General features: G+C 46.6%; 7 protein-coding genes across 7 annotated transcripts; 3 read left to right on the top strand and 4 right to left on the bottom strand.

The window, feature by feature from the left end:
• Positions 1–1,484: 1,484 nt before the first annotated feature.
• Positions 1,485–2,988, top strand: F5Y00DRAFT_273231 (uncharacterized protein; the record flags this gene model as incomplete). Its single annotated transcript, XM_048013141.1, has 3 exons — positions 1,485–1,589; positions 1,735–1,912; positions 1,974–2,988. 3 exons carry the CDS (start codon positions 1,485–1,487, stop codon positions 2,744–2,746), a joined length of 1,056 nt encoding a protein of 351 aa, XP_047861092.1. The 3' UTR covers positions 2,747–2,988.
• On the top strand, positions 2,989–4,452 carry F5Y00DRAFT_179194 (uncharacterized protein). The gene is made up of 3 exons (XM_048004973.1): positions 2,989–3,511; positions 3,591–3,799; positions 3,896–4,452. Exons 1-3 carry the CDS (start codon positions 3,231–3,233, stop codon positions 4,369–4,371), a joined length of 966 nt encoding a protein of 321 aa, XP_047861091.1. The 5' UTR covers positions 2,989–3,230; the 3' UTR covers positions 4,372–4,452.
• Positions 4,453–4,765: 313 nt separating this feature from the next.
• On the bottom strand, positions 4,766–6,379 carry F5Y00DRAFT_273229 (KptA family-domain-containing protein). The gene is made up of 2 exons (XM_048013140.1): positions 5,747–6,379; positions 4,766–5,580 (listed from the first exon to the last, which is right to left on the bottom strand). The coding sequence occupies exons 1-2, from the start codon at positions 5,972–5,974 to the stop codon at positions 4,858–4,860; spliced, it is 951 nt and encodes a 316-aa protein (XP_047861090.1). The 5' UTR covers positions 5,975–6,379; the 3' UTR covers positions 4,766–4,857.
• Positions 6,380–7,210: 831 nt separating this feature from the next.
• On the bottom strand, positions 7,211–10,871 carry F5Y00DRAFT_273225 (uncharacterized protein; the record flags this gene model as incomplete). Its single annotated transcript, XM_048013139.1, has 3 exons — positions 10,515–10,871; positions 9,257–10,443; positions 7,211–9,058 (listed from the first exon to the last, which is right to left on the bottom strand). The coding sequence occupies exons 1-3, from the start codon at positions 10,582–10,584 to the stop codon at positions 7,211–7,213; spliced, it is 3,105 nt and encodes a 1,034-aa protein (XP_047861089.1). The 5' UTR covers positions 10,585–10,871.
• Positions 10,872–15,343: 4,472 nt separating this feature from the next.
• F5Y00DRAFT_273221 (uncharacterized protein) lies at positions 15,344–15,956 on the bottom strand (the record flags this gene model as incomplete). Its single annotated transcript, XM_048013138.1, has 3 exons — positions 15,344–15,787; positions 15,855–15,888; positions 15,947–15,956. 3 exons carry the CDS (start codon positions 15,954–15,956, stop codon positions 15,556–15,558), a joined length of 276 nt encoding a protein of 91 aa, XP_047861088.1. The 3' UTR covers positions 15,344–15,555.
• A 999-nt stretch (positions 15,957–16,955) lies between these two features.
• On the top strand, positions 16,956–19,854 carry F5Y00DRAFT_179134 (DSPc-domain-containing protein). Its single transcript, XM_048004972.1, has one exon. The coding sequence runs from the start codon at positions 17,330–17,332 to the stop codon at positions 19,709–19,711; it is 2,382 nt and encodes a 793-aa protein (XP_047861087.1). The 5' UTR covers positions 16,956–17,329; the 3' UTR covers positions 19,712–19,854.
• A 734-nt stretch (positions 19,855–20,588) lies between these two features.
• On the bottom strand, positions 20,589–22,856 carry F5Y00DRAFT_246837 (UAA transporter). The gene is made up of 3 exons (XM_048009220.1): positions 22,401–22,856; positions 21,510–22,312; positions 20,589–21,389 (listed from the first exon to the last, which is right to left on the bottom strand). Exons 1-3 carry the CDS (start codon positions 22,619–22,621, stop codon positions 21,148–21,150), a joined length of 1,266 nt encoding a protein of 421 aa, XP_047861086.1. The 5' UTR covers positions 22,622–22,856; the 3' UTR covers positions 20,589–21,147.
• Between the last annotated feature and the right edge of the window lie 1,094 nt (positions 22,857–23,950).

Raw genomic sequence — 23,950 nt, 5'->3', positions numbered from 1 at the left:
AAAACGTTATCCTTTTATATAATCGTGTTTAATTTTATTTTTATATACTTTTTTATAAAAAGAATTAATTTTATAAAAACAATTTTTTTACGATAACGATATTAATTAATCTTTCTTTTTTTTCCTCGAGTTAATTTGTTTTTTTTAACTGTAAATTTCCATTTAAACTTACGGTTAAACCTTTTATATAACTTTAAACAATTTATTATTATAGTTAATTTTTACGTAATTTTTAAATAAAGTTTAAATTTTTTATTTAAAGCTTTAATTTCGATTTTAACTTCTTTTTTTTCGGCTATTATTTTAAAGGTTTAATAATAATAAAAGTCTTTAATATTATACGTAAAATACCTTTAAAATATAAATTTTAAATAACTTTTTTAACGTTTTTAAATATAATTTTTAATAACGGTTTTAATTAATTACTTTTAAATTTTATAACTTTTTTATTAATATAATAATACGATTAACGTTTTATTAAATTAAATAACGTTTTTTTAATTATTTAAAGTTTAATTTTTATAAATAAAACATTAATTTAATTTTTTTTATTTTATATGTTTTAAAAAGTTTAACTTTTTCGTAAATTTTATTTTTTTAAATTTAACTTTTTTAAAAACCTTTTAAATAATAATATTTAATATTTAAATGCTTTTTTAACGTAATTTAACCGTTAATATTTTACAATTTTTTTTACGATTATATTTATTTTTTTTAATTTTTTTAACGATTTTATTTATAAAAGCTTTATTTTAAATTATAAAACGGTTATTACGTAAGGCATTTTATAAATATTTATTTTTAATAATAAAAAAATAAAAATTAAAATTAAATTCTTATTAAATTACACGTTTATAAATTTTATTATAAATATAAAGTTTAAATTTTATAAATAATTTAATTTTATTATTAAATTTATTAACGTATAAAAATTTAAAAAATATAATAAATACTTTTATAATAATATTTATATAAACCATTATAAAATAATTAAAAAAAAATTAAATAAAAATAATTATAAATAAATTTATAATTTTAATATACGTTATATTATTTTTATTTATTTTAATTTTAAAATATTAATTAAACGTAAATATTAAAAAACGTGGCCTTAATTAATTTATTATATAAAAAACCTATTTTATGTTAATAATAAATAATTGTGGGGCAATTTAAAAAGCTGATAGCTATCTTAACACCTGGCGCGCGTGTGACAAGGGTTTCCCTATGGAAAAAACTTTTGAAAGGGACATCCGTAGATAAGATTAAGCTTACAATCTTATCGGTACTTGTTATTATAATCCCATGTAATAGGTACATGTAACTTTCCTATCCGTAATAAGGTTCAACAACCTATTAAGGTTAGAAGAGAGAGAGAAGGAGAAGCTGCAATCTTAAAATACTTAAAAGCAAAATCTCATATATAGAATAGTCAAGTTCCCGCAACTTAATAAAGAGTAACTAGCGCATAATAATACTTCAGTATGTCATACAATACCTCAAATATGCTCCCCTCCTTTAATAGCAGTATCGACCCCGCCAATCATAGAGACATAAACCAAGACTTCCTGGAAAGCTGCATGTATATTGTTATATTCTCATTTTCAAACGCAGCTTCCCTTTATTCCTCGTAGCTCGTATTTTGCTGTATACATCGCCTACATTTTGGGTGTCTATACATATATCTACCTTGGCATTGTATACAAAGCCATGGCATTGACAGAGACATACCAGACCATCCAAAACTGGATCACTCGACAGTTGGAGTACGAGGCTACACACGGTTCTCCCGCGCCGGTGACAGACACCCAACGGAAGCTACTCGAGAAGCTGCAAGTTGCGCTACCTCCTTCTACACCACCTCAGCCCGAACCGGAGTTAGGGGATGCTAACTGGGTCGGTCTACTATTAGGTATATTTAATTCTTACAGCTCAGTCTCTTCAAGTTATTTATGATGTTAATCTTGTTATAGAATACCGAGCTGCCCGTCAACGAGTACCCACTAACGCTCCTGGAGGTGACTTTAAGGAGCAACCGGGCCCAATTGTATACGGGGTTCAGAAGTGGCATTATCAAGTGCACATCGATGAGCACCCGGAACCGTTTCCTGGACCCGATGGTGGTTTATTCCCAGACGGAACTCTGCCGTCTTTCGCACGCAAGAAAGACGCCAAAAAGTATGCAGCAAAATGTGCTGTTGAGTGGCTCGGCGTAAATGGATATATGCCTCGACTCAACGTCAACGGCGTAAAATCCCCTCCGGTCCAAGAAAAGCCAGCCACACCACAACCTTCGCCAGCTAGGAAGAAGCAGAAGGTTGCGCCATCTTCACCTCAGAATCCCGAGGCTTCGACTCCTAGCCCCCCGCCGAACAAAGACCCAGAGAGCCTTTTACCTAAGGGAATTGCCTCAACTTTCAACGGCGACGAGGTCTCGGCTATCTTCGAAACCGAGCGGCTTTGCACCCAACTCGGGTACCCTGGCTTTCCTCAGTTCAAAACCATAGAGGGCAAGATGGCCGGTTTCTATAACGGTCTTCCAGAGCTAGGGACGCTAGCTTTGAAATTGCCCCCAGGCATCGGCCACGTAAAGGATATCTACGGCAGAAAGGCAGTCAAGGAAAAAATCGCGGAAGAACTACTTGAGCCTTTACGCAAGCTAGCTGCAGAATCTGGACAGGCAGATGAGCGATCCAAGCCAGGTTCGTTACCAGTTAGAGGGACAGAACCGCAGGTTCCGGCCTAGTTAGGTGCGAATCTGGCGGGCTTGATTGCTGATGTGGCTGCATAGTATGACCGGCGTCGGGACTAGAGCGTTGAAGGGCGTATTTCATAGGGTAATCACGGAGGCAGCCATAAATAAATACAGCTTCTTCCAGTTACACATTAGAGCATATTTATGAGTTGTGTGTTACGACCTTCAGGCCAAGATGATTCAACATGATTAGCTAGGTTAGTTCAGATTCTACTTTAACAATAACGAGTCACTTCTAACTTACACAACCTTACGCGCGTGTGAATGGATTGACTCTTTTAGTCCGTCACTTGGTTAGTGATGTGGATGAATAGTATCTACGAACCATTATCTAGCCAAATACAAGAGAACTTACATACCTATTTAACCCCCTTTTCCAAACGCGAGCGAGACTTTCATCACATTGTCAATCTTCTACCCCTATCCTCCCATCTCTACTACCATCGCCGTAGGCACTATCAAAGCCGGATCCCCCATGTCCACAACCCGCCTAGAACCACGATACCGATCTTCCCGGACAGACAATACGATGAAGATCCCCAAATATCTCACCCTCGGTGTTCTCTCTTGCTTGCAGGGCCTGTCCCTCGTCAGCGCCGAGCCGCAAATGTTCGATAACTCGATTTGCCCATGGTACTACCTCCGCCAGAACTATCATAACAGCTTCGACGTTTATACCGTAGAGCTCATCGCTACCTGCGGCGTTGCCGTGAATTCTGCATTAGAGTATCATACGAGCCTTCTAGATTTGGATAGGTAAGCCCCTAGGTTATAAATCCATCATTATGTAAAGAGAATTTGCTAACGAATGTCTTCTTCCTCTTCGCTTATATAGGTGCTTCGTCAACAAGGATGGGAATATCAAGTTGGCCACCCCGGATATGGCGCCCCTAGGGGGTTTCTCTAAGACGTGCTGGAGCTGCGGTCTCATGAACATTGGACCTCACGATATTACCCCTGACACATCGAAGCCTATCATAGCTTGTCAGTGCAAACCCGAAGAACCCAGCACTGATCGCTCGCGCGATGCGTCCTTTGAGTTCGGTGAGTTTTTGTCCATACTACCTCTTCCCTTGTGCTGAAGTAGCGAAATGCGATTACGGGCGTTCTAACCTCCCTCTCTCTCTCTCTTAATTACAGACCAAGGAATTTGGATCGACAAGAACGGTGTTATAGGATGTCTGGATCACACCGCCGACATCATCCCCTACTCCAACTCTACCACGCCAAAAATGATTCCCCCGAATCTACTAGCGCCGCCTGCAACGGTGACTTCAACGGTAACGTCCACGGAGGTGCAAAACAACACGCTCATCAACACCGCTACGGAGACAAATAATGCCACAGTCGTGAATACTGCAACCGCAACCGCCACCGTCACCGCCACCCTATTCAGCACCGCCAACCCCTCTTGCCCGTCGGGGTCCCAGGTCACAGTGACGAAGACGAAGAGGAAGAAGGCCAAGACGCTGATTAAGACAGTCACTACGCCCTCTGTCAGCACTTACGTACTCACTGTTCTCGTTACGCCTCCGCCTACGGGCAACGTCGTTGCTAATATAAAGACGGAGACGACGGCGTATGCGTCTTTCACAACCGTCTACCCGAGGCCTTAAACAGGACAAGGTAGGTAGTCAGCCGTTCGAGATTATGGTTTGTCTATTTCTGTGCGTATCAATGCAGCTCGGAACGGGCGGGGAGAGTGGGGGTTGGCGCTTTATTCGGGTTTCGTTATTAGAGAGGTATTTGGTTATTCACCGTGTGCCTTGGACTCGAACTAGTGGCCAGCTATATACTCCGACGAGTATAGTGGGTTCGGTGCATATCTATAGGGTCCTAATATTATCAATATTCTTTCACTTATTCATGTAGTTGGAGCATGATACATTAGTGATTTGTCCAAGTTCGAAGGGGTTTGTCCTACTACTTACCTACTTTAAGACGACGAATCGATGTTGGTAATATGGTGAATGTAACAAGCGAGTCACAATAAGAAGGAATGCAATCCGAGGGCTTAGCATCGTGATCATTTCTACGTGTCCCTGATCTAAGTAACACATATTTTCCACGCGCTCATCCTTCTTGCGTTATCGACCATTCATTCACTTTGCCTCCCCCTGGCCTGCCCCCCTTCCACCTCTTCCTCCCCGTCCTGCACCCCCACCCCTACCCCCTCTACCCTTCCCAAAAGGTGCCTTCACGACAATATCCGGCGGTAAATCCGCTACCTTCTCGCCGTCGCGCCACAAGACGCCCACGCCCTGCTTGCGCCCCCTCACCTCCTTGATATACTTCAGCGGCACCAGACCGTCTTCGTTCCCATCCGTCAGCACGACCCCGTTCGCGCTGATCCACCACTTAATCCCGCCGTCCTCTCTCAGGCTCTTCTCCACGTCCGCAAACATGAGCAGCTCCGCATCGGACCTCATGCCGCTGACCACTCCCCCTTGGCTAGTAGCACCAGCATCGCCGTCCTCGGGCAACAGCCCCGTCCCGAAGTGCACGTGCTGCCGGCCCATGCGCTTCAGCCCGCCGGACGCCACGATCGCGGGCCAGAAGGCGAAGTAAGTGCCGTGGACGACGATCGGCGGCACGTTAGCGTCTTCCAGAGTGACGGGCTTGTGTATCTCCTCGGCCTCGAGCGCGATGCTGTGGCCCTGGTTGGCGCGGATCAGCCACGCGGCTGGGTCGGCCGGCGCGCTCTCCGGATCCGCGACAGATGGGTCCTTGGGCTTCATGGCGAAGCGCTGCTTGGCGTTGTCCGCGACCGAGGAGCGGATCTCGTCGAAGGACGGGTTGAGCGAGCGGATGCGCGGCCATTGGATCTGGGCGTGTTAGTTAGCGGGTTGGATAATAATTATAATTATATTATTCGTATTACTTGGGGTGTCTATATATCTCAAACCCCCTTTTCCCTCCTATGTACCTAGGTAGGTAGGCTAGTGATATAGGGACCCTATAAGCGCATGCGAAAAAAAAAGCAAAACTCACCACTTTATCCAGCGGCGCGTACCCCTCAGCATCAAGCTTAATCCCCGCGTTCTCAGCCTGATGTCGGAGCAGCGACGACAGCGCCTTCGAAATCAACACCTCGCGGTCTAGGCCCTTTCCACCTCCTCTACCGCCACCGCGTCGATCCCGTCCCCCTCTGCCTTTACCCCTAAGCGCCATGCCCTCCATTCGCTCAGCGGCGGCCTCGGCGAGCAAGTCGTCCGCCATCTCTAACCTGTTCCTCTTGTTTTTGCTGTAGCAAGCGCTTCTAGTGTGGAAGCTATGTATGCGCGCGGCCGGCGATGCTAGTGTAAGCCGAGCCTGGAGAGTGCGCAGCGCCGGGTAGCAGCGGAAGGGCAGCTGCTTAATTAAGTATAGGCTAGCCAGAGTGCAATAGTTTTTATGAGGTGTATAGAGTGAACTTAGCGAGGGCTCTTTATTCTACCTCTTAAGTTGACTGGATTTGGCTCTATGATTGTAGGTAGGTACCTACTAGGCAGTAATTGCTATGTGTGTTTAGGTAGTGTTACGGGATTGTCAAAGTATCCAAATAAATTATGTCGCTAGTAAATAAGTAGATCCACCCTTCGGTCTGAGTCAATTGCTTGCTTGAATTTTTAAAAGCGTCATTCTAATACTATCACACTACAACTTATCAAATTTCCAAAGCTTGGAAAAGTTGAATAAGAAATTCAAGAAATAACATCCGCTTTTGTTTTTAGGGAGGTTTGAGAAATTAATCAAGTTAGAAGCTTATTGGTTTAAAAAGCGCTCCTTGCTTTGACGACAAAATGTTGACAGATACTCGGTTTATAGCATCAAGGAGAAAAGCACCACAACCCATTAAAGACTGTTAAGAAGGAATAAACTTTTATATGCTCATCGCAAAAACTAAAGTATTCATACATTATCCGCCCAAGTCTTCTGGCGACCTTATTTACATAGTACATCGGTATTCGCTTTACCGTCCCCAGCTCGCCTCCCGAGCACCTGTAATGGTATAAAGGCTCCTTTTCTTCCCGCAAGTCCGGCCCCGTCCGGCAACCTAACCTCCCATACAAAGGACCTTCGGAGCAGCTGCTCCACATGTAGTATAGTTGGTGCTTTCCCTATTCGCCGTGAGATTGAGGCATTGGAGAGCCCTCTCCTAGGCCACCTCGCTAATCCGTGCCCATGTTATTCCACGACCCTTTTGGTGTCTTGTTCCCTAGTAATGTTGTTTGATATACACGGAATAACGCTTGCCATCGCTCGTCTTCAACAACGGCAGCTCAGAAAATTCGTAAACTTTTCGCAAAGACGGGGGGGGTATTATACGAAATAAAACAAATTCCCGAAAAAAAATAAACAAAATAAAAAAAACATCTACTAGCTATGCAGAATCCATGCTTGTGGGGAAATTTGCCTTAGCCCGGATGACAGTCTATTGTTACATTGTCATGAGCGTATCAAGTCGTTACGGCATTATCGGTAGCCCCCCGTCGCGGGAGAGCTCGTGGCAATCATACTTCCACGATTTGTTCGTTTGTCCATACTTCCGGATCGACCAATAGCAAATTGCCGTTGCGATCGATCCTCAGCCGATTTTTCTACGGCGCTATACGTTTCGCGATCCGGCGTCGATCGTTCGAAATACCGGCGAGCCGTGCTAGCGAAGCCAGACGTCGATCCAGGGATCACTAATCTGCTGCTGAGTGCGGAAGCCAGCCGCCTTTTAGGTAGAGCTGAAGACGCCAAAGGCTCGGGCTCCTTTGGAGGTGCTGGCAAATGTGATGCGTATTCGCGTGTTCCGGATCGAAGCCCGTGGACTTCAGTGATAGCGCGGGATGGTGCGCGGAACTGGCTTTGCTCGTCGTCACGATTTATTGTGCCCCGACGACCTCGGGTTAATGTAGGTTTGCGATCAGACAAGTCCTCAGGTTCTTCTGTAGTGGCGCGCCGTGTTCTAAGTAGTGACGATTGCGATGCCCTGCGCGCTTCGTCCGGCTCTTCTGATCCAGCTCGGCGGTTGCGGGCTATCAATAGCGAAGTCTTCCGGCCAGCACCATTCGCCGTAGCCTCGGTTGGGGTCGCAGGTGTTGTATTATATCGTGGGGATAAAAAGGTAGTCCCCAACGTACTATTTCGTCTCTCTTCGATATTTCGCATCTCTTCAATTCGAGGTATAGTTCTCGGGCTGGTATTGATCGAGAGGTTGCGATCCGCGATACTTTGCCGTCTTTGAGAGGCCATCCCTTGGAATTTTGTGATAGTAGGGCTTGCTAGCAGAGGATTCTCTGGAGTCGGCGGAGCTACTTGCTGCTGTGGCTTCATCTGCGCCGCCCCTTCACTTAACGCGAGACATAATTCAGTGAGACTGCGGCAGATACTATCTGCTTTTCGTCTTAGTTGACGGTCGGTAATAGTAGTACCGCTACCAATGCTACTTGCGCCGCTCGCAATAGGTCCTGGCTGACCAGCGGTACCCATCATTATTGAAAGTGCCAATGCATCATTAGCTGCTGCTTCAAGCGCTTCGAAAACTTCCACACTAAGAAATTCCTTGGACTTAGTCAATGCCGAATGCAGTAGGGGATGACCTTCTTTCTGTGCGATATTTGTGTCGGACGTTTGTGCGGCGCCCCCAGAACCGCGCTTGGGAGAGGCAGATAAGGTGGTTGCGTTAGTGTGGGCAGTTGGGGGTCGTTCATCAGATGCTCGCGAGATGGCTGCACCTGAGGTCGGAGGCAGCTTGCCGGTTAACTCAAGACGGTGGATACGAGACTTGAGGTCATCGAGCTCGTCCCATACTGTAGAAGGAGCGGCAGTCGAAGCCGTTGAATTGGTCCCCTCAACACCATGATTTGCATCGTCTAATTGGGCTTCGTGTCTTTGGGATTCTGCTGGTTTTGGTACTAGTGGTGAAGAGTTGTAAGTGCGAGGGTGGCTGTAGTTGACATTGGGCTGTTTGAGCGAGGACATGCGGGATGGGAGAGCAGTGCCGCTATCAATAGACGCTTGTCTTTTTCGACTGTAAGCAGACCCTTGGTCAGAAGGGGGTTCTTGAAAAGTTAGAGATCGAGGCGTTAGTGGTGAACCACGAAGAGCGCTGCCGCCTCTAGGTTTTGTTTCCTCGGATTGTTTGTCTCTGGGTACTCCTTTGAATATTATAGTACGCGCGATTTTCTCTCCCGATTGATCATCACCGAAACCTCGAGATCGAGAGGTCTCTTGATCCGACAAGCGCCGAGTCATTTGAGGAGGGGATGCTGGATGGGATGACGAAGATATACCTACAGAAAGAGGTCGTCGGCTGCTTCGTGCGACTCGGGACTATATCTGACGTTAGTTTAAGGTTGGAACGGGCGACCGAAATCCAAGGCTACTATGATCAAGTGTAGAGGACATTGATTCCTGTAGGCGGGGTGTATGGCCTACTAAAACCTTCCAGGGGCGCTATGGTCGCGAGGGCACATTGGCATAGATGCAGGTTCTGAAACAATTCGAGTAATAAAGAAATAATCGACTTACTAGGGCGCTTTGATTGTCTCCATAGTTTCGGTTGGTCTCTGCGCCGCGACGGGACGAGTCCTCGCGTGCGATCTTGAGAAATAGATCGCCACTTTCGTCGCCATCAGGGCGATCTCCCGCCGAGTCAGGCGGTGTTATCTGTGATTCGTCGTCGAAACGTCTTCCCTCTAGCGCACGCAAAGTCCTATCGCGGTGATTTGAGTCGCCAGAGTCCTCGCTTCCCTCATACCCACGTATCGAACGAAGATTCATGTCGAGAATAAGGCTTCGTCGTTCGCCGGAAGATCGAAATGATCGAATAGGTGGAATTGATGTTGTACCGCCCGAACCAGTAGAGTTTGCGGGTGGTTTATAGGATACCGGTGGTCGTCTCGCCACAGAGTTTCTTCTATCATCGATCGCAGTCTTCTGAATAGTTTTTGGCAAGATGAGTTCCCGTTGCCCGTGCGCGCTCTCCTTACTTATATCTTCTCTTGTTGATGCACTTTGAATTTCGTCCGATGCATGCATCCGATGCCCAGGCGAAGTTTCGTGTACCGAACTGCCCGAAAAAGGCGCGCGTTTGTGTCGCGATTGTACAACAACAACCGTATCAGCTGGATCCGTAGGTGACCTCGCGCTAGTAGTATTGCGCGTGCGCTTATTCGTATCAATGGTAGTTGAATCTAGAGAAACAGAGCGCTTTGCATTGAGGGATGATGTCGATGTGGCGGTCGATTGGGCGACGGCGGGGGATTGGAACGTGGATGCCCGAGACCTTGAGGGACTTAGGTTTTCTGCAGGCAATTGTTGGGGTGAGACAGGTCTAATATTGTTTCTATTGTTATGCTGCTGATGCGCTGTCTGCGGGGATATTTCCTGCGCCGCGTTTAGCTGTGTTTCGGTGTGCTGATCCGGATCGGGCGAGACAGGCGACGGCGGAATGTGGTGAGACTGTAGTAGCGAAGGTATGGTAATGTGTTCTCTTTTTAGATCGGCAAAGCGAAATGCAGGTAGTTTTGAAGAGCTGTTGGTTTGTCGGTGTGCATGGAAATTGTTATGTTTAGTTGGTGTAGGTGGTGGTCTAATTGGTGTTGTTGCTGTTGTGGTAGTAGTGGTGGTTGTAGATGTGATAGCGGAGTTGGTCGCGGTTGTGGTTGTGTTTGGAGATAAAAGGGAGGATGCAGATGGGTCCGTTGTTGCTATAACTGGAAGCGCATAAATTATTAGCGGTGGTCGTTCTTACAGAAGCTGCCGCGCTGCACAAAAAAAAAATTACTACCATTGCGATTACCGCTAACAAAACGCGGAGAAGTATTAGAGGCAGTAACTGCCTCTCCGGAATCCATTTTCGTCCAAGTTTCTCCTTATTAACACAACTTTTTTTTTTAAACCTTAGAAATTGATGCTGTACTTGTTAAGCAGGGTCAGCGATGCGCTAGAACTTCAAACTTGCAAGGGCTTCGAACAATGGTGTTTTTTGCATAAATAACGAAACGATAAGCTCCATGGATTATGTCGAGTGTCGCTGTCCACCTCGGAAACTGCCTATTGGCGTGATACGCGAAAAAAAAAATCACGATAAAGCAGAAGAACAAACAAGCATTAAAGAAATATATTGTAAATGAGCGACTAGTGGTAAAGATGACCGAGATTTGACTCTGGTGCTAAACTCTCAGGAGAAATTCGATAGTAGTTAGTTGAATCGGGATCCTCGATCATATTGAGATTTGGCCAGGACAGGGAGAGAGGCAGAAGGTAACAGCCCCGAGAGTGCGGTCTGTGCCGGGGTAGTAAGATGGATAAGGATGGGTCCCTATGGATGTGGTCCATCGGAAGCTGACCCCATCAACTAACATAAGTAATTAATAACGTACTTTACCTACGTCCCTCTTGTTGGTTCTTTGATCACTTTTCCTCGATCTTTCTCCTCTCCTTTCCCGACTTGGGCTAGGGCGTACTGGGCGTACTGCTAAGCTAGAGACGTGTATAGAGTCGACTCGTAGGTATTCGAAGTCGTTACAAGACGGACCTTGCTCGTCAGTATTTAGTATGTAAGTCGAAATCGCTAACAACTAGATAGGAGGATACCTATGGGACATCACGTACCTATGGCAGCCGAGTGCCACTCGGATGCATGGGTGATCTAATAGACGAGGTCCGTGAGTCTGGGATGGTACTACGTGCATATTGTATCATCCACATACAATATACTCATACGAATACTTGGTGTATTAGTGATGGTCGGGTTCGTCTGTGCTGTCCTTGGTGATCTCCAACGAAAGGATCTGCAGGGTGTAGAAAACTACGGTTAGTCCCATTCAGGGGCTTCTCTTAATGAAATTCGCTTACACGTAGATGAGGAACGACTAGGTTAAGCAGTGAACTCTTTCTTCCCTTCCTAACCTATTCAAATAGAGGAATTCTTCGCGTGTAGTTTACTAGTTACCTATGTATATAAATTCCCCCACACTACCTGGGTATTAAGTAGAAATAGAGTTAGCGGTGTGTGTGGAATGCCAAATGACAATTCGAACTTTGAAGCTTGCAGTATGTACTGTAGTTCATGCTTGAGACAAAATTCAGCGAACTCGGCGAAAAAATACCAATCATGGCGGACGGTGGGGTACGGTAGGTTTACTGCAACCAACCAAGAATGTCAATTGCTACGTATCTCGGGAGGTTGGACCACTGAGGTTTAGAGCGTGCAAGGCCTTCTTTTTCAAGCTTCTAAAACTAGCTTCGTCAGGGTGCCTGTCTGGACAAGGAAACGTGCGACAACCTTAGCTATTACTTCATTACGGAATACTCTAGTACAATGTAGGTATAATCAGGGGCGGCTGTTGCCCATAGCGCGACGAGTTTCTACTATATATGCAGTCCGTGATTAAGACGAAATGATTGGAAGTTGTTTAGTTAGGTATTTAATAATTCGCTATGCACATACATATAGTCGTATTGGAAATATACACCATGGCACATGTGAAATATAACCGGTTATATCCAAGTACCTACATAAGTAAATCAATATATTAGCGATAGTTTTCGCTTCGGCCAGTTCAACTTCCAACTGACTGGTTATTCCTTTCTTTCGAAAATTGAGGCTTCGGCGCCACTCTATTCAATGTAAGACATGATAGGTTGTGCTAGGTGTGCCGGACATGTGCACCGCATATGTTATCCATGTATGCATTGTACATGTTGATAGTGACGTTAAATTTTGCCTTGCGGAGTCCTGCAAGAAATTGAATACCAGGTAGTTATCTCCTCGCAAGCCTCTTAGACCCCCTAAATCTTCTGCACGGTCCAAGATGACGATCAAAAACTGACGAACCAGTCAGCCCAGTGTCGTTGATATTAAACTGTATTGGCTGCTGACGGGCCGCTGTGTTGTGGTGTGCTGTGCATTGCATCTCGTGCTGATAAGCACTAACCAACTAATGGCGGTTTGATGCAAGGAATGATCCCGTGGATCATTGCGGGGTCAGACTGTGTGTATACTGTGATGCTATCCGAATGCTTAATAGTAAGAGGTTAGTTATTTGAGAGAAATGTCTTGACGGAGCTCTTTGTTGATTTCTACGTATGTACTGACTCCTTTTCCTTGACCAGTGCTAATGTTCGCTACATAGTAAAGTCACACCAGGTTCTAGACATCGGATGCGCACAATTTCTAAAAGAGTAATATCAAGTAATGTGCGAAAGGGATTCTTGGTCAATTTGTCATGGTCGATCACGGTCGTTTGCGGCGGGGAGCCGCAGGGATCCCCGGGCTTCTCAATCGCAAACAGCAATGGCGTGCACCGCAAGCGGAAATACCAGGGCTTGAACCCCCTTAGCCTCGAAGGAGATCAAACGCTTAGCTAAGGATGTGAGGTCCGTGACAGCACGAGCGTCACCCATCTAATCAAACTTTTGCACGATTCGATATGTTTTATGTTTCAGGACCGTACAAAAGTTGAGCCTCAGACATCCCTTCTCTTCACGTTTCTACATCGATACCCTTATTAGCCAAGCAGTGCTATGCCGTGTCTCAAAAATGTCGTCAACTTTTTCGGTGGTTTAGCTCATCAGATACTAGGGAAGATCGGGACGGCTTGCTATAATTATTAAACCATCAGACAGGGCCTTTCGTTTGCTAATCAATTTACTTGAAGAAGTAAGGAGAAATTCAATGTCCGACCTATATTAACCTGAAACAGATAACCAATTCATTACGCAGAACATCTTTCAGCTCGACCAACTGTAATACTAATCCCATTCACATAAGTATAAAGGGGGTCTCGCCTTTTAAGATGGCCAATAGTAAAACTAATCCCGGTCTTGATTCATAGCACATAAGTGACAGCCGTCATCTTGGTCCTTCCGGTGCTTCTGCTGGATCATTGCTATCTAGTATATATGAGTCTTGTGAATAGAAATTGCCACGCTTATGGAACGACGACCTGGTTGTCCTTGAACATGAGAGAATACAGCTTACAAGGGACTCATAAGTTTGATATCCAACTGAGTACTAGGGGGAACCACTCAAAGCTTGACATTACCAATACGTTTTAGGGCTGTGGTAGATGTCATGCGTTGAGGTAGTGTAAGAGTCAGATGTGAGAACACTAGAGCACAAATAACTACGAAACTAGCTAAGACTAGACTGCCGAAAGTTAGGAGCTCTTTGTTATATACTCGGTGGTCTAGGAATCTAACAGGAAGTGGATGGCTTCAATTATTAGTAACGAAACACTGGTATTTTAGCATACTGTCATAAAGCCTAATGGCCGAGTACCGGGATATATTCGTGATATACGAGAACCTCCGAGAGTGGAAGACGCGCAGCCTATAAGTCAGGTTGATATCGGAAAGGGTTATAGTTGTGGAAATGGCTGTAGCGATGGACAACTAATGGCTCTTCCTTAAGAATCGCGATTATCACCATACCTTATAGTAGTAACACCCTTTCGGCTTCTATTGCATATAACCCCTCCCATTACTGAAGCGTCGTCTCTGCAGTGATTGGATCGCGGGTATAAACAAAATTTTGGAAATATTGAAGATGTCAGGATTAAGATCAGACGTATATATGTCGTATCTAATGAGTGCCTCTTCCCAACATCTGCGTAGCTATATGAAGTATGAAGTCTCAGTTCCATAGACTAAGAACTTGGAGCTATAACTACCTATACTAAGCTGCTAAATGCTTTGGGCACCATTATATATTAATGATTTTATTAGCCAGGTAAGTCGCGGCTCTGACGTTTTGTTGGTGTTATACGAAGATTAATTCGCCACGCATAAGTGAGAGGTAAGGGATGGCATAGCAACAAGAAGGATCTGTCTAAACGCCAGGTAAACAAACGCTTTAGCGCCACGGGAAGTATGTTCTAAATAAGCGACCTCCGTCTCTTGTATCCACAGGTAAAGGAAGTTCAGACACGGAGGTTTCAGGTGTACGTTAGTTTAAAATAGTAGTGGTACTAAACAAACTCTAGCACCACCTGGCCGTCGATTAGGGTTTCGGTGTTACATCACCCGACCGTTAGATCTCTAGATCTGTTAGATTTATCACCTGGAGGTATGAGGCTCTGTTTGATAGGTACCTACATAACGACGTCAGGCAAGAGACGGAGACTCTTATGCGACCATTCGGTGAACTACTGAGTCACTTTTAAGCAAACAGTCCTAGGCATTCTTGGGGATGTGGATTTCATATTCGCGTATACGTCGACCCTCACACTTCACATTCTATCCAGTAGATTATTCAGATATTATGCATTTTATTAATAGCGGATTGCCCACGTGTCTCGACAGGGTTATAAAAGAGTTCTCGCATCGCTACGCATTGTGCTCAGCTTTAAATAGCAACAAAGAGGCCTTTTTTCTTCTCTTTGTCAAGGGATATTGATTTCAACCTTTGGTAGGACCGATCAATTGATTGATGTGGACGCGGAGAAAAGAGAACCAATTGACCGTCCCGTCTCAAAGATGATCTTGTCACACCTCAACTTACCTGGGTAATCCTACGAACAAGTAGTATACCTATTGATCTAATAGTAGCCGTTTGATTTCTAAGTAGGTCGGTAAATTCCGATACTTAACTGAAGACAGATATTGGCTAGCCGTGACGTACGCATGTCCGATAAATGAGAGGAGTAATAGGATGCTGGTGGAAACAAATATACCCTGGGCATGATACTAATAAAAACGTATCTGGTCACTCCGAGTATATCAGGACAGACAGATTATTCCAAATGGCAATTATGCGACTTTGAGGATCCGGCTACTTTTAACATCTCCCTACTTACATAGTAAAACAATCAAACATTTTACTACCGTACAGATGAATCCATATTTCGAGAGCCGCTTGCGGCCCACATCGCCACCCGCGCATCGTGGAATAGCGCCGCATTTCCACAAAATCCCAAGCCACCAGCGCCATTTTCCGGGTTATGCTTGGCATTGAAGAAGTGATTGGCGAAGTCGAAATTATTAGCTACGAGGCCAAATTTGGCACGGCCGTTCTGATTGGTCGAGGTTTGGCGCCGGCCGAGCTGCAGAGATCTATTAATAGATTAGTTTTTTCTTAATCCCTGTCTCGGCCAGTGTCTCGTTTCGCAAAAGCCAATACCCCTGTCGATAACAACCATTCAGAAGACCTTGCGCTTTCAACTGTTAGCGGCGTAACAGGTCGCTCGCATATTGTTGACAATCGCAACTCACAAACTCGCATAACTCCGGCCGTCAAAAATCGTACAGGTGTAATACAACGCCAACAACGCCAACAACGAAGGGATGAATGACACCGCGGCTGCGATTATTTAAGGCACATTTTTAGCGCAGACAGTGGGTTGTCGGTACTGTTGCGATGGCCTATTACTTTACACTATATCATTAGTATCCTGTGTAGCTGCCTTTGGTAGGGAATTATGGAGCTTGGAAGACCCACTGGATTGAGCTTGTTAACGCTTCAGGCCGAGGTCAAGTAGCGAACTTGTTTCAAACACTGCCTTTGTCCATAGTGGCTGTACCCCAGTTCTACTGCCCATGTCGGCCTTGCGCTAAGGCCAAGTGCTCCCTCTAGCGCACTAGCGCAATCTCAATCCCATCCCAATCCCCATTCCATTCTTTCTCCTCCCCTCCAAATTCACCCATTCATCAGTCAACACACACAACAATTCCACACAATCCAGCGTCCTCCGTCCTCCACCGCATCCATCCGCCTCTCCCTCTTCTCTACTTGCGCCCACCCCCGGGTTTTTTTCCTGGTTCTTTTCCCCCCTTGTTCACTTGTTTCGAAAGACGGCGTGTGAGAGTGCATAGGTACTGGTGTCTGTCTCTCCGAACGCCTTGTCATCTTCCAATTAATTCTATCCTACCGATTTTCCCAAACCTCTCTTCATATCGTACATTACCAGAGACGAACCCGTATCGCCAACCGCCGCACTGCCTACCTGCTACCCGTAAACCGTCCATTACTTACTTCTATATGGTACGCAAGGTAGTAGGTAGACTGTGCTAGCTTCCTAATGGCTTCCGAATGCTAGCAATCTGAAAAACAAAATACACCTATTCTCTCTATTCTACCTCCTACCTCTTTTAATACTCGACGGTACATTCTACTCTTCTTAACACTCTTCATTCATTGTTCTTTCTTGCCTTTTCGGCTTCTAGTGCAGTCTTACGCAGACTTATACTTTCTCTCCCTCGACGCAGCTACCGGTTGCCTACTCAGTGGTTATCAATTATTGCGAAAGACGTTATGGGCGTGTGTGTCTCGGCCTAAGTGAGGATTATAAATAGGTGGCCAGACTCAATTTGTCTGGTGGTGACTTCTGTGAAAGAGACGGAGAAAGCAAGTTGAGAGTAAGAAAAAAGGATACAGCAGCGCTGTCCTGCACAAAGCATATTCAAAGTCGTTGAACTACGACATCGTTCGTTAACAGTTTGTTAATTGTGGAATTATTTACATTTATTTGGGCCGATTCCCTTGCGACGCGACGCCAATCGAACAGTCCAGGCCCTAAATACAGGAAAGAGGAAATTGAATATAAGTGATAAAGAGTAGGAGTGAATTTGGGGAACGTTTTCGTGGCCTTGTCAAAAATGCCTTCGGCCACCGCTAGACGAATGTACGAGGATCAAATACCCTCATTCATGTCCATATTCGATCCCGAGGCGGACAATAATATTGACGAGAGAGGATTGGTGACTGTGGTAGACCCTAAGTTGATGGAGATGGACTCATCGTGTGCACCTGGGCACCTGGCAGGTGGGTTACCACAACAACATGCGTTGTTACGGCCCTTACCGACAGATGCTTCGCACCGTCACCACGACAGCACTTCGACGCAAACTTCTGAGTCTGCAGATTCTTCCCCCACAACAACTTTAACAACAGATACTTCTTCGCTTTCCGACCCGTCGCCGTCATCTTCTCCCGACTCACCTGTCAATTTGATACCTTTAAATTCTTTTCCAGGTACCAATTTTGGTGGCCTGCCATCCACGATGAACAACCTCACCGTAAATGATCCTAGCATGCGGGAGAGACCGATGACATCTCCTTCCCCGCGGCGAGCAAGGAACATGAAAGGTCTGTCTATTCAGCCGCCGTTTGTTAGCTCACTTTCTTCCAATTTGGTATCCGAACCTTCTTCGCCTTCCTTCATCAAGCCAAAGATTCCGGCCATGAAGCGAAAACCTAGCCAACTTAGTTTGAAGACTGATTCAAATGGGCTCAATATTCGGCCGACTATTCTCGAAGTTCCCGGCTCGCCCGCTCTTCCGCCGATTCTGCAACGCAGATCGTTGAAACACTCGACATCTTCACCTCATATACATTCCGGATTGAAGTCGGCGACCTTTGGTCCCGCCGGTGGCATGACTTTCCCAACTGTTCTCGAGCGCGGCACTTCGGGTCTGTCTGAGGTATTACGTCCGACAAAGCAGGGAGGTCATTGCCCCGGTTTCGATACTACTATTCTTGAGGAGGACTCGCCTATTAAAACACAGCTTGCGAATCGCGCTGCGATGGACTTCGAACCTTTCATTGAACCGGAAAATAACGAAGACCAGAAATCGCCAGGATATCCTGACGGACCTATCGCGATCTATGATGACAATGTTTACCTATACCTAGAACCGACCGCAGAGGAGGCGGCGAAATTCGACGTGGTAATAAACGTGGCTCGTGAGGTAACCAACCCTTTCCAGGCCGCAGGCAAGAATAGCCTAGAAGATTTGAGAATGAGCCAGATGGAATCGCCCGTCCCCGATACTGCTATGACAAACGACAGTTTCGCAACGGCATTCGAATATCCTCCGCCGGGTGAGAATTCGGAAACACCAACGACTCCAAAGGGAAATTCACTTCTCGAGCCTGAATATATCCATATACCATGGGATCACAATACGGATATCGCAACGGATCTCATGATGCTTTGCGAGACAATCGAGAAGCGTACAAAGGAAGGAAAGAAGGTTCTTGTTCACTGTCAGCAGGGCGCAAGTCGCTCAGCTAGCTTGATCATTGCCTACGGTATTTACCAAAATCCCGGACTGACTGTTAACGACGCTTACTACGCCGCGCAATCAAAGAGCCGATGGATTAGTCCGAATATGCGATTAATGTACTGCTTACAAGACTTCCAGAAGCAGGTGGGGAAGAAGAGGCTCGCACCTCGATCTGCTGTTGGACCTCGAAGCGGAAGAAGTCCTTCAAAGCATCACCGTCTTACACTCTCCGCAGATGCGATTGATGTCCAACCGAAAGAGCCGATGACGGCGCCATTACCGGACGAGAAAGAGGGAATTGCCAATGGCGCTAACACAGAACGTGCCCCAAGCCATTCGCGTGGAAAATCCACTCCGAATCTGGAATCGATATCTCCTGGCCCATCGTCTGCTCCATCAAGCTTCTCCTGGACCGAAAAGGAAGATCCAAAGGATCCCGGCAAACCTGGACGCTTCAACTTTGGGAGCTCACTTGAACCACCTAGGTTCTTCGAACCGACTCCGCAACCGAGCCAGACATCCTTACTTCAACCGGCTCCGTCGTTTTTCAAGCCCCCTCCGTCGCCAGGGTTCTTCAAACCTCCTCCATCTCCAGGATTTGGTCCCAGTGGCCCTTCAAGCTTTGGCTTCAGCTTCGATTCTGGCCCTAGTTTCGAACAACGCATGGAAGAGTCAGGTAGCGAAAGAGACCTACCAATTGCAACTGTTCCGCCGGATGACGACACCCTTATGTCCCCCAGAGCCGAAATTATGACGGACAATCCTTTACACGACTCGTATTCGGAGATGGCGGGCATGAAATTTGTCGAGGTCCCTCCTACACCTAGCGAAGGCCTCTTTTCTCCGCGACAGTCGATGTTTCCGAGAGATCCATTCTACCCGTTTGGACGTCCCACCCAAGTCGCCGATCCGAGAAGCCCTCCCACTAAGGGTGAGACGCCTATCGTTAGATCTATCGACGACGTATTATAGGCCTTCTAACAGTCGCAATTATTTAATGTGATATGCGGCGTATGCTATACGAAATTCACATGCACTCTGAACCTGAGATTTACTTGGGATGAGCCAATAGTCTTTTTTCATTTGTTTACAACTTCAGACCGTCACTTTGTTTTCCTATCGAGTTGTTTATTTTGTTGGAGTGGTTCAGGCAGCACCGGAACGGCGGAATCAAATACCCGGACGGCACAAGTTGCGAGGCCTCTCCTAAAAAAGGATTGGAGAAGCTCTCGCGCGGTTGGTTTTTACGGCTAGCCATATGGAAACCCCGAATTGGCGGTTTGGAAGGCGAGAAAAATACAAGGGGACGAAGCCAAGGTTGTACGTCAGGGAGTATTGTTTGGAATACGGAACGGAACCGAACCGGCAAGGAATCGAGCTGGGGTACACGAGGATCCCATCACTACTTTCTGCTTGGACTGGTCTTGTCTGCACTGGCAAACAGACCGACCGGCAGGCTTTTCTTAACAAGGAGATCCAGCACGCGTCGACCGTCCCCGAAGTCAATCACCCTCTCGTTCTGCCTTTGCTTTCGAGCGTATACGAGGCGTATATTCATAAGCCATGACGACTGGAATCGGGATTAGTATAAGCTCGTACCCGAGGGTGTGGACGGAGCAACGAGCAAGCAACGGCGTTCGAGGGAGTCTGGAAAAAAAGTAGCTAATTCGGAGGTTGGGGGACATAATGCGTTCCTCGAACCTCCATCTTGTAAATATAATTCACGAATGTCAATGGGAGACGCGCAGCTTGGCGTGTCTCGTTCATAAACTTCTTGTGTTGTGTTGGTATTTGTGTATCGGATCGAATGTGAAAGTAATATTGATTTACTCCTACTATTCTGGTTGGCCTGCGATATCAGGAGCTAATGCCCCAAACTTTAGACGTGATACGATTGTTTTCTGTTCTCTTAGTCTTTTCTAAACAAAATAATAGCCGTAGGTAGGAAGCTAAATTGAAGTACTCTCCATACGTCTCTCTTCAACTCACCTACACACATGTAAGTACTTACTTACATTTTTATAAGAGATTAAAAGGGGGTCAGATGATCTCATATAGAAATATCTATATTCCTCTCCTCTAGCAAGCACTTTTTCTTTTCCTCATTCTCCTCTCGTAGCTAATCTTCGAAGAGTATATACATATTAACATCCTTCTTCTATATACAGACGTATAAGGTGACGGATACACCTATGTACCTATCGATCATAACCAACCAACCAACTTATCGGCCGGCTGGTCTAGCCCAACAAACAAATAAATTCGACTACCCTACCTACCTAGGTAGCTAAGCTATGCCGGAACAAAGACGAAGAACACCGAATAATGACAAAAAAGCGGACGGGGAGGCAGGGAGGGGGCAATCAGCAAAAAGAGAACGTGGACAAGAAAGACATTGGAACAATCAATCATTGCCCTTTCTTCCCGCTCTCCTCGACCGCCCTCCGCTTCGCCGCCTCCTTGGCTAGTTTCTCCTGGCGGGCGATGGCGGCCTCGACGCCGATGCCGCCGAAGACGAGGCCGACGCCGAGGACTTGCATGCGCGTGAGGCGGTGGCCGAAGGCGACGACCGATAGGATCATGGTGAACATCTTGCGCGTGACTGTTACTGTGACCAGGAGGACCGAGGAGAAGGTGGAGAGTGTGTAGACTGTGGTTTGTTTGTCTTGTTAGTCTTCTGGTTACTGATTCTTGCTGGATAGAGCAAGGGAAAAGGGGGGGAAGGGGAGGGGGGGGAAGGAGAGGAAGAAAAGGGAAAAAAAAAACGTACAGATGAAAACCTGCCCGACGGCACCGCACGCCGCGAATCCCAACACGTCAGCCCAGACGCCCGGGTGCCGCGCCATGAACCCCAGCGCGGCCTCGAGTTCTCCCGCGCCGCCCGCGACATCGACGCCGAGCCACTCCCCCGCGCCGGTGCGCGCAAGCCACGGGCTCAGGACCAAGTACGCAGCGGTAACAGCCGTGCTCATCAGGTTATTCGCACACATCATCTGGGGCCCCGAATACGGCTGGAACGCGCCGAAGATGTAGTCCTGGGTGCTATTCGTCAGGCCGTCGAACAGGAGATTGATGGCCAGCAGCAGCAGCCCCCAAGCGCTGTTTCCATTTCCCCCGGCGCCGCCGCTGCTTTTCTTACTATGGCTCTTGCCCGAGTGCAGCGTGAACACCGCGACGCCGGCCGTGACGGCGGCTACGACCAGGTACTTGTACAGGGGGTAGCGGCGGCGGAAGACGGTGACGTGGAGCAGCATGACGGGGAGGAGCTTGCAGCTCTTGGCGAGCAGGAAGGTGATGTAGTCGATGTGCGCGAGGCTAGCGTATCCGAAGGGGCTGGCGAGGGAGCTGGTGAGCGCGACGAGGAGGAGGGGCCCCAGGATGCGGCGCGAGGGGATGACGGGGGGGATGGCGTGGCCGCGCGGCGTGCTGGCGTAGAGGTAGATGGCTCCTGTCGTGGCGGCGAAGAGCGACTGGATCGTGTTCAGGAACACCGGGTACTTGAACACCTCGGTCGCGCCAGGCGTGCCGTGAGGCGTCGTCGTGAGTTTCTCTTGGAGATAGGCCCATGTGAGGCTGCGAAGGTGAAAAAAAAAGAAGCAAATAAGTTAGTCTTATGCTATACCAATAATATCATATCAATCATATCCATCTCAATACATACAAGGACCCGTAGATACCAGCAACAGCAACCACCAACTGCGCTACGCCTGCGTCCTTCTTCTTCGACGACGCCAGCGCGGGAGCTGCTTTGCTAGCAGCGCCGTTAGACCGCACCGCTACATCCTTGTCCTCGTCATTCGTCTTTGGTGTCGAATTCTGATGCGAGATATACTCTGACGAAGGCTGTCGTTCGACAGGTTTAGCTTGTTTAACACGCGCCATGATATCTGTAATACTATAGAGGTATGTAGGTAGGTAGTTGTCTATTCACAAACCCTCGGAATAGAGAGAACGAGTGTATATAAGAGAAGTGAAAATGCTGTCAACAATTGGACTTAGCTATCGAATCTACGAGACATTCCATAATCCTCGAGAAATGCGCGAGAACCTTAAAATAGACGACGGGAGAGTTGGTAGTAACGAGCTTAACACATCAGCGGCTGATGACAGATTGGCCATTTACCACATGAGTTAAGTAAAGAAGTACCGTATCTAAAAGTAGAATGACGGCAGAATTATACAATACAATACCGAATCCGCTAGGCGGTGTGACCCGCCCCCTGCGCTAGATCTTCCACTAATGTATACAACTAACCTTACTTGGAACTGCTATTGGAACTGCTATTAGTGTAGTTATGTCGATTGCATAGGTAATCACCACATGGACAAAAGATAAATATCTTACTATGCAGCTATATATGCCACATTAAATCGTATTCAACGCGCAGCCAACTATCTTAGGTACCTAGACACCTAGGCACGAGTGGGGTCACCATGCACATGCGAGCTTTTTTGGTCAAGTTTCCTTTGTCTACTGCTAGATACTCCTTATCTAGACATCTTAGAACATCTCGATCCATCCCTCGTCAATTAACTTCAAGGAATGTTTACTGGCTAAAGCACATATCGGTCCAACGCTCCCCTTTTGTTTTTGTTTTTTTTTTTTCAACGTCACGAAGAATCACTTGTAAACTAGCCACCGCCATTCTTATGTTTTGCTTGCCGATACGTCGGTCGTAACCATGATATTGTTGATCTTCAAGGTACGCTTACTATCTTGCTAGACCACCACCCACCTGGGTAACACCATCTCCCAGAAGCCACCCCGCCGGCTCCCTGTGGAAAGTGAATACCATGGCCTAGACGCATTCGAGGTAAAGTATGGTTGAGGTTTCTTCCGTGTTTTCTGACGTTAGGAAAGTGAGATATGATCGAGGGGTAATTTCGAGTCGTGGATTAGAGGATAAAGGAGGGAGTAATCTTAGATCTTAGCACTGTGACAAGACGAGGGTCGACGAATCGCCTAAGAGATGGAGAGGTTACTGATTATGGCCGATGCGCGTGTGTAGAAGCATGGATTAGGTCGTATCTAGTACGCCCGGGGGGAAGTCGATACAACAAGGATGCTGACGCATGGGGACGGATGTGTCAAGTGAATAAGAGCTCTGCGAGGTCTCGCGCAGCACCCAGCCTGGGTATCGAAGTTCGAAATTGAGGTGTCGAGTGGTTGCCGGGAGTCTGCCGTGCATCAGGTGTGAGGACCCATGTCCA

Source organism: Daldinia vernicosa, assembly GCF_022497035.1.
Source record: "Daldinia vernicosa strain CBS 139.73 unplaced genomic scaffold F5Y00scaffold_60, whole genome shotgun sequence".
NCBI classification, from domain to species: domain Eukaryota; kingdom Fungi; phylum Ascomycota; class Sordariomycetes; order Xylariales; family Hypoxylaceae; genus Daldinia; species Daldinia vernicosa.
The sequence above is the reverse complement of the archived record's forward strand: the minus strand, read 5'-3'. Positions and strand labels throughout refer to the sequence as shown.

Bases quoted from the DNA above. Each gene is read 5' to 3' on its own strand.
- F5Y00DRAFT_179194 (XM_048004973.1), top strand. From the start codon at position 3,231: ATGTCCACAACCCGCCTAGAACCACGATACCGATCTTCCCGGACAGAC. The intron at 3,512-3,590 runs GTAAGCCCCTAG...TCGCTTATATAG, and splicing joins AGCCTTCTAGATTTGGATAG to GTGCTTCGTCAACAAGGATG. The intron at 3,800-3,895 runs GTGAGTTTTTGT...TCTTAATTACAG, and splicing joins CGATGCGTCCTTTGAGTTCG to ACCAAGGAATTTGGATCGAC.
- F5Y00DRAFT_273229 (XM_048013140.1), bottom strand. From the start codon at position 5,974: ATGGCGGACGACTTGCTCGCCGAGGCCGCCGCTGAGCGAATGGAGGGC. The intron at 5,581-5,746 runs GTGAGTTTTGCT...TAACACGCCCAG, and splicing joins ACGCGCCGCTGGATAAAGTG to ATCCAATGGCCGCGCATCCG.
- F5Y00DRAFT_179134 (XM_048004972.1), top strand. From the start codon at position 17,330: ATGCCTTCGGCCACCGCTAGACGAATGTACGAGGATCAAATACCCTCA.
- F5Y00DRAFT_246837 (XM_048009220.1), bottom strand. From the start codon at position 22,621: ATGGCGCGTGTTAAACAAGCTAAACCTGTCGAACGACAGCCTTCGTCA. The intron at 22,313-22,400 runs GTATGTATTGAG...TCACCTTCGCAG, and splicing joins GCTGGTATCTACGGGTCCTT to CCTCACATGGGCCTATCTCC. The intron at 21,390-21,509 runs GTACGTTTTTTT...AACAAACCACAG, and splicing joins CGTCGGGCAGGTTTTCATCT to TCTACACACTCTCCACCTTC.